At 38.4% G+C, this 12,538-nt stretch overlaps 2 protein-coding genes across 5 annotated transcripts in view; both read right to left on the bottom strand.

The window, feature by feature from the left end:
- The window catches only part of rnf213a (ring finger protein 213a), a 30,685-nt gene extending 25,914 nt beyond the window's left edge, over positions 1-4,771 (bottom strand). For both annotated transcript variants that reach the window (XM_023410041.2, XM_087175060.1), the window contains exons 1-8: positions 4,671-4,771; positions 3,090-3,208; positions 2,244-2,383; positions 1,403-2,110; positions 1,073-1,269; positions 788-955; positions 431-636; positions 10-311 (exon numbers count right to left, since the gene is read on the bottom strand). In XM_023410041.2, coding sequence (XP_023265809.1) covers positions 10-311; positions 431-636; positions 788-955; positions 1,073-1,269; positions 1,403-2,110; positions 2,244-2,383; positions 3,090-3,189 — 1,821 coding nt within the window. In that variant the 5' untranslated portion in view covers positions 3,190-3,208; positions 4,671-4,771. The remainder of the gene's footprint in view (positions 1-9; positions 312-430; positions 637-787; positions 956-1,072; positions 1,270-1,402; positions 2,111-2,243; positions 2,384-3,089; positions 3,209-4,670) is intronic.
- A 2,183-nt stretch (positions 4,772-6,954) lies between these two features.
- On the bottom strand, positions 6,955-12,414 carry LOC147818893 (B-cell receptor CD22-like). Of its 3 annotated transcripts, XM_087175061.1 has the most exons (9): positions 12,099-12,414; positions 11,653-12,009; positions 11,295-11,552; positions 10,780-11,055; positions 9,359-9,461; positions 9,221-9,275; positions 8,258-8,385; positions 8,120-8,179; positions 6,955-8,041 (listed from the first exon to the last, which is right to left on the bottom strand). In XM_087175061.1, the coding sequence occupies exons 1-9, from the start codon at positions 12,151-12,153 to the stop codon at positions 8,029-8,031; spliced, it is 1,305 nt and encodes a 434-aa protein (XP_087031187.1). In that variant the 5' UTR covers positions 12,154-12,414; the 3' UTR covers positions 6,955-8,028. The 3 variants fall into 3 exon arrangements, with proteins under 3 accessions (XP_087031187.1, XP_087031188.1, XP_087031189.1); XM_087175062.1 differs by lacking the exon at positions 11,653-12,009 and having other exon boundaries at positions 12,099-12,413; XM_087175063.1 differs by lacking the exons at positions 11,295-11,552; positions 11,653-12,009 and having other exon boundaries at positions 12,099-12,413.
- Positions 12,415-12,538: the final 124 nt, after the last annotated feature.

Here is a 12,538-nt window from a genome sequence, read left to right on the forward strand (position 1 = left end):
TGAACTTACATCTTCTTTTCCATAGTCTAAGGCGGACCATTTCTTATACATATCTTCATACACACAAGGTTCTCCATAAACCTGAAAGAACTGATTCAGTTGGATCAAAAAACTTCTCAAATTGGTATCAGTCCAGCTCCTGAGAAGATCAAATATGGTCTCCAGCATTATATTCCCTGCAATGTCTCTGCCTTGAATCAGATTCTTCTTTTGTTCAGGCCAGATGGTTCCTTTAATGGTGTCTCTTAAGCGTTTGAGCATGTTCTTTGATGGCTCAGCACAGATGATGTCATCATATTGATGCCAATCCCCTTTTACAAAAAAAAAAATATATGATGGAAATTTCATAATAATAATAACATTGTATGCAAATTCTATCAGCAAGAAGGTACATGTACTTAAAAACGGGCTCAGTAAAGTTTGTATTTACCGTCTTCATTGAGGAGGTGGGACTTCACAAACAAACATCTGTTTGTAGTTTGGTGCGCAGAATCCAGTTTGTATATGAACTCATACTCATATTTGTCCTTTTTTCTGTTATAGACAACATATTTGTATGGTATCGACTCAGATACAGCTTGATTTTTGATTGTCATTAGACTGCCCTCAATAAGAAAGCCATGGTCTCCATGATCCCTGTGTGAGAAGGAATAGAAATTAACAGGTGTACAAGGTGAGTGGGTGAAGCACTGGGTATGGACACAGGTTGGCTGCTGAAACAAAACTTAGCTGGATCATAACAGTTGGCCACAATCTGAACTTCAATGACTATTTATCTTAGAAGTACCCGGTCACAAACAGCTCAGTTGCATCTTCGTCCCATGATCCAATGTGAGACCCAGCCCTGATGAAGACACGATCTTCTTTTGGATCAAATTTGAAGTCCTTTGAGAGAATAGCATGGAAGTAAATTGTGAGTCTGTTACGTGCAGTGATGGTCTGGTTCTTGTTCGGCCTAAAAGGCAAAAATAAATAAAGATAAAAACACTGCAGTAAATATAACACACAGAGATAAAACTAGCAAAGGTAATCCAAAGGAAATGTGTATGACCAACTGAGAAAACTTCATTACCTTTTGGGTGGTGGGGCAGCTGGGGCAGCTGGGGTAGCTGGGGTGTTGGATGTTGTGTTATCTTTACTGCCGCCTTTAGTTCCCTTGTCATCACCTGAGGTTTTTGCTGGAGTTGAGTCCTGCCCACTTCCAGACTGCTGAACCTCCATGTGCTCGACTGGCTTCTCTGGGTCCACACTGGAGCCTTTGGTGTCAGCCTTTATAAGGAGCATTAAATATTTATGCTAAACATACACCTTCAACACATGAGAATGTGTACAATAAAATAATAAAATGTAGGTTTGTGTTTGTCAGTAATGATACATACTCATACATTTTAGTCAACATTACCTTTGATGATGTTTGAGGACCGAAAACCATCTTTTCTTCAGATGCCACAGTCTGCTTCGGTTTCTGCTCCTGCTGACTCTTTCCCTTCTGTTTAGTTTGTCCCGTCTGTTTCACATTTGGTTCCATGTTGGCATTCTGGTCCAGTGTAGGTTGTTTAGTGCTGACTGTGTCTTTCTTAGATTTTTTCCTGTCCGTCTTTTGATCTTTAGGGTTAGTGGCCGTCGTTCCTATACCTGAACCTGACTGAGGAGTCGTACTCTTGCTGTCCTCTGAGGTGGGATGTTGAGTCGGAGTGTCAGCTGGTGCTGTTGTGGGTTTCTGATCCTGAGTTGATTTCTGTGCATTGCTCTCTCCTTCATTAGAGTTACCTGGTGCGTCCTCCACCTGCCTCGCTGTATTTGTCTCTTCTGCGGCAGCGGCCTTTTCACTCTGAATGACTTGTGTGCCTTCAGAATCAGGTTCAGCAGTACTGTCAGCTACTGAGAAACTAGGCTGGCTCTCCATTGAGGAGAACTCATCTTGGAGTGAGTCTGGTGTTTCATCCATTGCATTGTTTGAGCCTTCACTGTCAGAAGAGTCTCTCCCGTCCTGCGTCCTCTTCTTCTGGTTGTCTGCCGGGGGGACGTGTGACAGGTCGGAGTGGCTTTGATCTTGGTCTGACAACATGTTGCCATCTTTCTTCTTTTTGTTCTTCCTCTTCTTTTTTTTCTACAAAGACAAAAGGTAGAGAATCAGTTTTAAAATCCACTTTACTGCTATTGTGAAACTATGTCACTGTCCTCAAACCACAATTATAGGAACACTTGTCAAAGAAAGGCAACACAATGTCAGTTACACTCACCCTCTTCTTTGGGTTGGTGATGGTCTCTTCATTAGGTCGTTTGGGGGATTTGTTGGGTTCTGTGCTGTCCGTGGGTGGGATGTTTTTGTCCATTGTACCTTTCAAGTCTGCCACCAAGGATTTGGGCTGACTATCTGCATCTGGATTAAAGACACATGTTTTTAAGAAATATAAGCACATATCAAATATCATTCTGTGAAAAAGATGTGTGGAAAACCACTGCGACTATTAAAATGAAGGATAACCACACCACAGCAGTTATCATCACTACTGCATGTGGCCGTAGAATAATACATTTTATCCAAACCCAAAACCAAATCACGCCAGGTAGCTGGTTAAATGATTTGAAGGTGGAGGCATTCTGCATTCATGCTTTTTAGTACTTATTTTTTCATTATGTTTTAATAATCAGTTACAACTACACAAATGGACTCAACTTTGCATTTTCTCTGTGGACACTTAGTAAAACTAGGTCACAATATTGACCATCATCTCAAACGTAATCTTACTAAGTGTAAGAAAGATGCCATTTTGCTTTGATAAGAGCTACATAAGTAATGTAAAGCCTCATGCCATGAAAATATAGAGAATAAACATTTTGTACAGTTTCTTATTTAGGGATAATGTGCACTTTAGTTATGTCTGGAAAGTTTATGTCTAAACCAAAACATGTCGCAGGTGATCATGTCACCCAAAAAACATACACCCAGCCCTCTATGGCACACTGTCAGTAATAATGTACAATAAACTTCATATGATCTCCAAATAGTTTTCTCGATTCTGTACTAACAAACATTACAAAATAATTTATATCATCAAACCAATTTTCTCAATGAATCTACTCACCCTGTGTGTCTGCAGGTTGGACAGACAGCTTCTGGCCACAGTTACTGCAAAACTTGGCAGTTTTCTCCAAAACATTATGGCCACAACCTGAACACTTCATCTTCACACTTCAGCGTTCTCTGCAAAGGAAGAAACAGTTTTACTAAGAATTATGTAAATGTCCTACCATGTACCGGATTCCTTTCACTTTCAATTTTGCCAGTTGAGGTCTCATGGCACTGTTTTTATCTCTACTGAAGAACAAAACAACTGCCCGGAGCACAGTTGTTTCTTTCATTTGGACTTTGTACAGTCTTACCAAACTAAACTGACCTATAAACATTTCATCAACTGATTGCAATGGAAATAACTTGGCAACAGCGCCAGTGAGCCGCTGCACGCCTACTTTTAGGTCAGCCAATATCCAACAATAAACTCATTTCAGCCAAAGAGCAGAAAAAAACAGGAGGTCTCACTGCGCAATAGAATAAAAGCCTATTCAAAAGATACTACACTAACCTGGAGTTTCAGAGAGATAACACTTACAACAGGTACTCCTGTGTCGAAAAGTTGAAAGCCTTGTTCAAACTTAAAATATCTAACACATGTTGTCCTTGACATTCCTCAAGGAGCTGTAGATAGATTAGGCAGTGTATTAAATAAGACCGCATGCGTTTTTATCATTCCTTGACACTCCCTTTATACACTCCCAGTTCAGCTGCAGTCACGGTAACTTGTACAACAACATTATAAAAAGACACATAATGTAAATCATCCTTAGTCTAAAAAGACTCCTGTCCACACACTAATGGGACAGCTAGTTCTAACGTTTAAACCCACAAATACAAGTATTATGATGACAACCAATTGTTGTTGTGATTACTTTTCCAATGACAATCTATAAAAATGTTTCACATCGCTAAAATCATAATATTGATAAGCAAGAACAAATGCAAAGAAATTTGCAGGAGATAAGCTTGGCAGTTTACTTAATTACAAAGGCAGGAACACTGCAAACAAACTCTGAAAGTGTCGAGTGAATCCTCTTCTCAATTAAAAGATCTTTAGCTCCACAGCAGCCAATCACGTATTTGCGTCGCAAGTCATGATTTAAGTCATTTCCTGTTGTGACTGCAGTCTATAACTTATCATTAAAATGCTAACTAAACAAACGCAGTAACCATCATTATTATTAAAGTATCGTAACACATGTATGAACTGCAATAATAGTCCTGTGTCACACTAAAGAAGTATCTCTGCAACATTGTATAACGAGCTAACCAAGTCGCTCTGTAGCAGCCGGTGTAATGAGCTACGTAGCTAACATTAGCACGGTCCGTTCGCTCCTGATTCATTTTCCACAATAAACAGACAGCGAGAATAAAAAAATGTGCAGATGCTATGACAGGCGTCAGCTAATTCACATCCCATTTAAACTCCATTTGAGCCAGACTTATTTAGAAGTGTCCTGTGACAGACAGGTCTGGTAGCTGCTCCAGCTAATAGGATTAGTTTATCCCTACTTAGTCATAACATTAACTTCTGATGTTGTCGCCTCCAGCTTCCTACAAAACAGTAATATAGAGTTTTCAGCAGTCCTACCTGAGCTGATTCTTCTGTTCTGCAAAAGGAAAAGTCCGCAAGTCATGTCTACTCGAGCTGCTTTGTACTGGCGTAGTCACATCTGCGACATACTTTCGTTTCATTTCCGCATGTCTTCTAAAAGTTTCGTTTTGTCAGAAATGGGAGTCGCCTAATAAAATGTACTTTCTAAATGAATCATATTATTATTTTTCCAAACTGGTGAGGTTGACAGAGCAGGATTCTATGCATAGCGTGGAAATTAATTCAGTGAGACTGCTTACTGTAACCAGGTAGTTCTATCAACCTGTTAAAATGACGCTCTAAAATACAGATTTCTCAATTTCATTCCTGATAGTCAAGTACAAGTTCTTATAACACAATAACTACAGAGTAGTTATCTGTTATGGCACAATCCAGGGGCGAATATTTGCTTTCTTATAATAAATTATCATTTGAAATGGACCATAATTATGGTCCTTAAGAGTGTTTTAGTTACTCGTTCCTGGATTGTATGAATTTGTTTAAATGCTTTTTTTCATTATGAAATATCTTTATTTTCTCTTTTCAGAAAGCATTAAGATGTACAGAACTGTGCAAAGGTTTCAGGCATTAAATTAAAGTGGGGCTACTTTCAAAAACAATGTCAGGAATTGTTTGTATTTAATAGTTAACTTCATACAAAGTGCAGTACATGGAAAAAAATGTAAATCAAATCGATATCTGGTGTGACAACCCTTTGCCTTTATAACAGCACCTGTTCTCCTCTGTACACTGGCACAGTTTTTCATGGTAATCCCAGACTGACTCCATGATGTTGACATCAGGGACTTGTGGTGGTCATACCATCTGTAGCAGGACTGAAACTGAAATTAAAATCTCTGTGTTAGTTAAGGAGGGTGTGGGGCAAGTAGGTAAAAGGTAATCTCAAAGTATTGATCTTTGATCTTAAAGCATTTAGCAAAGGCTCACAGAGAAAAGTGTTTGCTTATGGATGTATTGTGGTTATGAGCTACTCATTCCTCCATGATGTCTTTAAGTGTATAACTATGAAGCAAGACATCACTGGATAAACTTAAACATAGAGGGTGGTGTGCTTTCTTACTACAGCAAAATGGCAGATATTTTATATACTTAATAGGCATGGTGTATGTTTAAAGTTGTATTTGTTTTGCATGTTGGCAACTTTGGTTTAAGGATGTTAAGAATGTGAACCTTAGGTAAGCTGCTGACCTTTGGGGGAGCAGGATACCAAGGAGTCCATCACACATCTGGGTTTTATGGTTATATTGTTGTTTAGGAATTTATCTACATCCCTGCAGAGATTTAGTGATGCACTCCCCTCCAGGAGGGTTTAAGCAATAATACCCAGATCAATTTAGGATATAAGCAGCTCAAGTTCTGTCATTCAGTGAGAGACTTGGTGTATCCAGCACCAGATCTGTCGTTTGTGCACAAATAAAACAGCCAAACTGGAGTGTTGACTTGTTGGCCTGATTTGTACACTTTTTCATCTTTCGGTCACGAGAAATCATCTTTTCAATGTCCCCTCCAACATGGAAAAGTCAGGTTTGTTTCATTGGCATTTTAAAGCTACATGAATTTGGGTTGAGTGAAGGATGAAGACACAGAGTACTTGTCTTCAGGTAAACTGATCCTTAGCCATGATTGCAGTTCTTGCATTGTTCTCTGTATGTACAGCAAAAATCTACACTGTGTGCTGCTGTATTGGTCACTCAAATTAGACCCACAAAATCCTGTTCCTGTAAAACTCTCAGTAAAAGGGTAACACGCTCAATATGTATTTGTTTATTGTTACACTGCACAACCTGGGATGACCTTCTCTTCTGTTATGAGCTGCACCTCTCTACAGCTCTTATATGAAACCCACTCATCCATGAAGGAGAGCTGTGTTTTACATGTGTTAGAGTCATGGAGGCTCAACACTAACTTGCCTGAGGGTGCTATGCTTTGAAACTGCCAGCGGAGGGCAGAATAACCCGGAATTTGAAGAGGTTCAGGTAACAATTTGACATGAGCAGCAGTGCAGGGACTCTTTATTTTTTTATTTTTACTACAACCAGAGAACTGAACCAAAGGATTTCACATATGGATGCTGTGCTTATTTAAAAAAAAAAAAAAAAAAAAAAAAAAGTTATCTTAGAAAAAAAATAATTTTACAAACACGACTGAAGCTGCTGCATGCATGAGTCAAGTTAAGAAAAAAAACACATCAGTGGATACTATTGAAATAACCATACGAGCAGCTGTTTGCAGGGTGTTCAGAGACTCATAGAACCACAGAGCTTTTCCGAGTTGTTTATTGTCAGATGCAGTTATACAAGAAGCATGTCAGAGCCATTTTATCCATTGACCTGCATTTAGGGGCATCTACCAAAAGGTTATTAATGGCTATTAATGATGAATGTTTGCGTAATAAAAGTGCAGGTGTATTATTTCACATATACATCAATGAAACCCCAGAGGACGACCAGGCAGATGTTGTGAGAGGACATTCTTCAAACTTTCAGGGCGATGACACAGTGTTACATGAACAAAAGACTGAACCTTAATGAGAGTCATGATCAAAACTGTTTCACGTTCACTCAAGGAGCAATTTTATGCTGAAAAACTCTCCAGTAAGAGCAAAAGTGCTTTCTCTTACTGTTTCACTGTACAGTTTTTGTTTTGCTCTCATTTGTCCAATATAATAGTTTATGCTTCACATAAATGTATGATTTAATTTCTTTCACATATTTTCAACTTTTCCAGCCCATTGGACCTGAAGCAATTGTCTATAGCCTCAGTAGGGGATATACTTTAGTAAGCTCCTCCTGAGAACCTCAGGGATGTAAGACTACAGAAAGCAAATTAACTTTTGCTGTGCCAAAAAAACACAAAACAAGAGCATCTCTAATTTGCAAAACACCAAGCACCAGAAAGCACCTTGACAACCAGTGAGTGCATCCACGCACATTTGACCTAGAGGCATGATGAAAGGAATAAAATAACCTGCACTAAAAGAAACATATTCTAACATATTTTTTGATCATCTTGAGATTGACTTTGGTTGCCCATACACACCAGCCTCCTGTAAAACTGACAACATATGAGTATGTGCCATTATTAAAGAAATAGCTGGTGTAAATGTATTAATTCTGTAGAAAATATCCTCTTCATTCCTCTTCCTTTATCTTAAGTAAACTGCAGCATTCAACTAAATTCCATTTGACTTTTATAATAGTGCCCTTTCTTCATTTATGAGCAACAAGATTTAGCATTGTTCCTGTTTTTGTTTTGATATTTCAGCACATTTTTTTTCCTTCCTGTTACTGCAAAACAGCATGTGCCTGTCAGAGATGTTCAGTGTATGACGGGTTCAAGATGTGGTCCTTGAAAAGAAGAAGAAAATGTTTGCATTTAGTCGTGACAATCATTTATGAAATGTGGAAGTGCTTGCTGAGCTTTACCTGCACACTGAGCTGTAAACCACACCATCGTCATCATTATGCGAGTCCATCTGCTGCTGCCTGCAGGTGATACAGTTGATGAGTACACGTGCCTCTAATGCAACATACATTATTTGAACAGTTGTAAAATTATCTCACCTGTTTGACTTTCTCTTGGTGTTGAAGTCAACAGTTATGTAGGTGAGTTCCGTTGATACTCCCTCACACTGATTTCCTTCTTGTGACTGGCTGTTTTCAAACACGGGCCAGTTGAGGTAGATTACATTCTAGATACAACCATATATAAGACATGACATGATTAATGCAGAACAGTGTTCTTCTCTTATGTTAAATTCTAACTTTCTGTTTAAGTTCTGAGTGACCTCATGACCCATTAACCTACACAACAAAAACAACCTCAGTTATCTGATATCCATCAAGAGTTCAGAGATAACCTGTTTAACATGTTAGCAGACAATCTCAGTGCAAGTCCCTAACAGGTTAACCTTTAATATACAGCGTATAGAGTACATACACTCAGCGAGCACTTTATTAGGAACATGGTGATGGTGTCGTAATGGTGTGGGGAATATTTTCTTGGCAGACTACGGTCCCCTTGATACAGATCTCTCATTGTTTGAATTCCTATCTGACTATTGTTGTTGACCATGTGCATCCCTTTATTGGCACAATTCACCATCTTCTAATGTCTACTTACAGCTTGATAATGCACCATAACAAAAAAACAAAAGTCGTCTCAAACTGGTTTTGTGAACATGACAATGAGTTCAGTGAACTAACCTAAACCCTCCCAGTGACCAGATCTGAACCCAGTACAACACCCTTGGGATGTGGACAGGACTTTGGCAGGAATCTACGGAAATTATGTGACGCAATCATGTCAACATGGACCAGAATCTCAAAAGTTTCCATCATGTTGTGGAATCAATGCAAGGAAGAAATGAGGGCGTTTTGAGAGCAAAGGGAGGCCCTACACAGTATTAGCATGGTGTTCCCAAAGTGCTTGGTGAGTGTATGCCACACATCTCTAATTCACATACAAAATCAGAACATAATAGAGTCATAATTAACTTTAAATAGTTAATATAAGGATAGTGCCACCTGATTGACCTCCTCACAATCAGTCTCTGGCGCTCTTGTCCTTCCTTTGTTTAGTCTGAAAACAAATAGACTTTGTATCATCATCACATGATCGTTGTATATGAGATCAAATAGTGATATAATGTAAATTAAGCTTACTTCCTGACAGCAATAATAATGGTCACAATCAGAAGTGCAGTAACAGTAGCAGCAGTAGCATTGATGACTACATTTCTGGTAAATACGCTGTTTGGAGAAAATGCTGAAAGGAAATAGGCAGTTTATAAGATTTGGGACATAATAAAAATGTTCTACAGTGATATTTAAAATAAACTAAACAATGTTAACCTCTTTATCATGTACACCTGTACAATCCTAGGCTCACAAAACTGCTAGGTTAAAAAATAACCCAACCTTAACCCCACTGCTGGGTTAACTATGGGCAGAACATATGTTGGGGTTGGTTTGACCCAAGAGCAAGGTTTTACGATTTAACCCAGAATGCTGGGTTGTTCAACAATAATAATAATGTCATTGTGTACTTAATAATTTCCCACAATCACACAAACACAGAGAGAGGCCACTGTAAATGTGCATTTAATTAGTTATTATGCATGAATACAAATGTACCACTCATTTTTTAAACACTTTTGTTCTGGGTCTGTTTATTGTATTGTATTTTGAAATGCCTAAAATAAATTTTGTCTTTATGTAAATGCATTTATGTTAACTAGATATAGCATTTAATGGCCAGACATAGCCAGATGCAGAAACAGCAGCTATGTTACTGACACTATCTTTGATTTTAGAATTATCATAATGTTCACTTTTTTTGTTTACTAAAGCGATTGTTAAAGTTAGTTCACCAGCCACCACCCAGACCCCACCCTCCCCTTTGCAAATGAGATAAATAAATATGAAATATAGGTCAAGTATTCACATTAACCCACTATAAAATCCTGCCCTCTGTGTGTTGTCCAAAGGAAAGCAAGGACGGTGCTGAGCAGAAAAATGAACTAAGCAAACGCTGTTGAACTGCAAACTGTGAACTTGCACCCTTAACAACTCCCTCGACCCAGCATGAGCAACCCAACAGTGTGTTTACAGTATCCCAAACGACCCAGAATGCAGACCCAGCAGAATCAACCAAACAATGTGTTTACAGAAGCAACTAAGCACTTTTTGGAGTGTGTGCAATCCAATAAGATTGTTCTGCCATAAAGTCTACTTTTATGATGCCTATATAGTTTTAATTTGCCACTGGACTTAACTGTTATATTCAGGGGTGATTATTCTGCCCCCACATGTGAGGACACAGAAATTACAAACATTTCTCTGTATAATGTATTCCAATACTTAATTATGACTTCAGTAAAAACATATACGACAATGTCAACAAAAACTGTACATTTTGTAAATGTGGGCTTTATGGCTAAGCTGATTTTATTGAATTACAATAGATTGCACAGGTGTACCTTATAAAGCATAAACTACAAAACCAACTTACTATGCAACTGTTCATGATTTAATCTGAGAACGACACTATAGGACTGATAATATGAGAATGTTAACCAACTTACCTTTAACCTTTAAAGTCACAATAGAAGAGTTTTGACTCCCATGTTTGTTGGTGGCACTGCAGAAGTACTGGCCATCAACGGCAGGAGAAACCACCCTAAAGTGCAGTTCAAACTTATTTCCAACAGAAACAACGCCCGTATCACGATCAACTATTTTAAACCAAGTATAATTCTCCACTGGTGGGTTTGCATAGCTGCTGCAGGTGAGAGTTATGTTGCTACTGGCTTCTACCTCCGTCGATGGTCTGGCAGACCCTGATGTGTTTTTAGGGCCATCTGAAAGACAATAAGAGTCACCAGCCGTCACACTCATGTTGCAAACTCAAATAATGAATTTGTTTGGCATTTGAGTGTCTGTATTGTGCAACCAAAATAACAAGATAAAATTAAGACACTTAATGCCTCAGTGATACAAGAGTTTAGTTCGTTCGGACATCATGTGCACTATAGAATTAATTTTCGCTGTCTTAGATTTCTTTGTTTCTTGAAGTGTTGATCCTGCATCCAGTACTCACATTCAACATTAATATTTATGACTTCTGAACTTGTTCCTTTGTGTGTTGTTATGGAACAAGTGTAGTTTCCAGAGTTTGTGGAGGAAATGTTGCTTAAATAAAGTGCACGTCCTTCACTTATGGCTTTTCCATCCTTAAACCAGGTGAAAGCAGATGAGAGGTCACCACCATCACAGCTCTCTTTGCAGGTCAGATTCACAGAGTCGCCTTCTTTCATTGCTCCATTTCCATTCGTTTTCGTCACCAAAGTCTTCAGATCTAGAAGAGTGACGTTCTGCTTGAGTTTCAAACTTTGTAGATTCGAGTGCAGAGAAGATGCACAACTCTATTTTGTTTATGAAAAAGAACATAAACTTACCAAAAATATCTAATTTTGAGCCATCTTTACCAGTCCATTTGCCACTTGGGAGGTTAGTCTCAAATCTGAATACATATTTACCTGTATCATTATGCTCTACTTGGTCTATTCTAAATGAACAATTGTGAAGTCTGTCACCAATATACTGAAACCTTGAGGTGTTATCTACTGATTTGCTGTTAAATATGAAGGGACCATCATAAAAATTATTCCTTTCATGACCCCACATGACACTTTTCACTTTGTTTTGTTTGTTGTCAGGATAGTCAAATGAACATGGAATGACAACAGACGAGCCTTTCACTGCACAGATATTTGGCAGTTGATAGTCCACTTTCCACTCTTTGCAGAGAACACCTGAAATAAATGTTCATTCATTCTTTGTTAAATCATATCATTTAATCATCATAATATTACCTTAAATGAAATATAAGTGCCGTACTTACCAGACAGAATCAGAAGCATCGGTGTCCAGGTCAAGTTTCTGCGTTCAGAGCACATGCTGAAACTCTTCCCAGTCAAATAATCATAAAGCTGCTAATCAAGATACATTTGTTTCTACTCAGAAAATAGTGTTACTTTGTCCTTCCTCTTCTTCCTTTACTAAGTGCAGCTTTTTGTAAAGATTTGGATCACCCTCAAACCAGGTCATACACACACACCGCAGACTCGGTGCACTGCTTAAATTTGAACATGTGAGGTATATACATGAAACCAGGCCCTGCTTAGAGGAAATATATCACGCACCAGTGATGTTGCTTTCTTCCAGTGATGTTGCTTTCTTGTGGTGAAACAACTGCCAGAGCCACTGCCACTTTGTTTTTTTTTTGTTTGTTTTTTTGTTGTTTTAAAAACACAATTAGATGATACTGACCGATTGTTTTAT

Source organism: Seriola lalandi, unplaced genomic scaffold, assembly GCF_002814215.2.
Source record: "Seriola lalandi dorsalis isolate HSWRI2012SDOR001 ecotype SW California unplaced genomic scaffold, Sedor1 jcf7180002054412, whole genome shotgun sequence".
In the NCBI taxonomy this organism is placed as follows: domain Eukaryota; kingdom Metazoa; phylum Chordata; class Actinopteri; order Carangiformes; family Carangidae; genus Seriola; species Seriola lalandi.

What these genes read in the sequence shown, in the direction of transcription:
- LOC147818893 (XM_087175061.1), bottom strand. Translation starts at nt 12,153, where the DNA reads ATGTGCTCTGAACGCAGAAACTTGACCTGGACACCGATGCTTCTGATT. An exon ending in GATGCTTCTGATTCTGTCTG is followed by an intron (nt 12,010 to 12,098) that starts GTAAGTACGGCA and finishes CATTTATTTCAG; the next exon opens with GTGTTCTCTGCAAAGAGTGG. An exon ending in CATAAATATTAATGTTGAAT is followed by an intron (nt 11,056 to 11,294) that starts GTGAGTACTGGA and finishes ATTGTCTTTCAG; the next exon opens with ATGGCCCTAAAAACACATCA.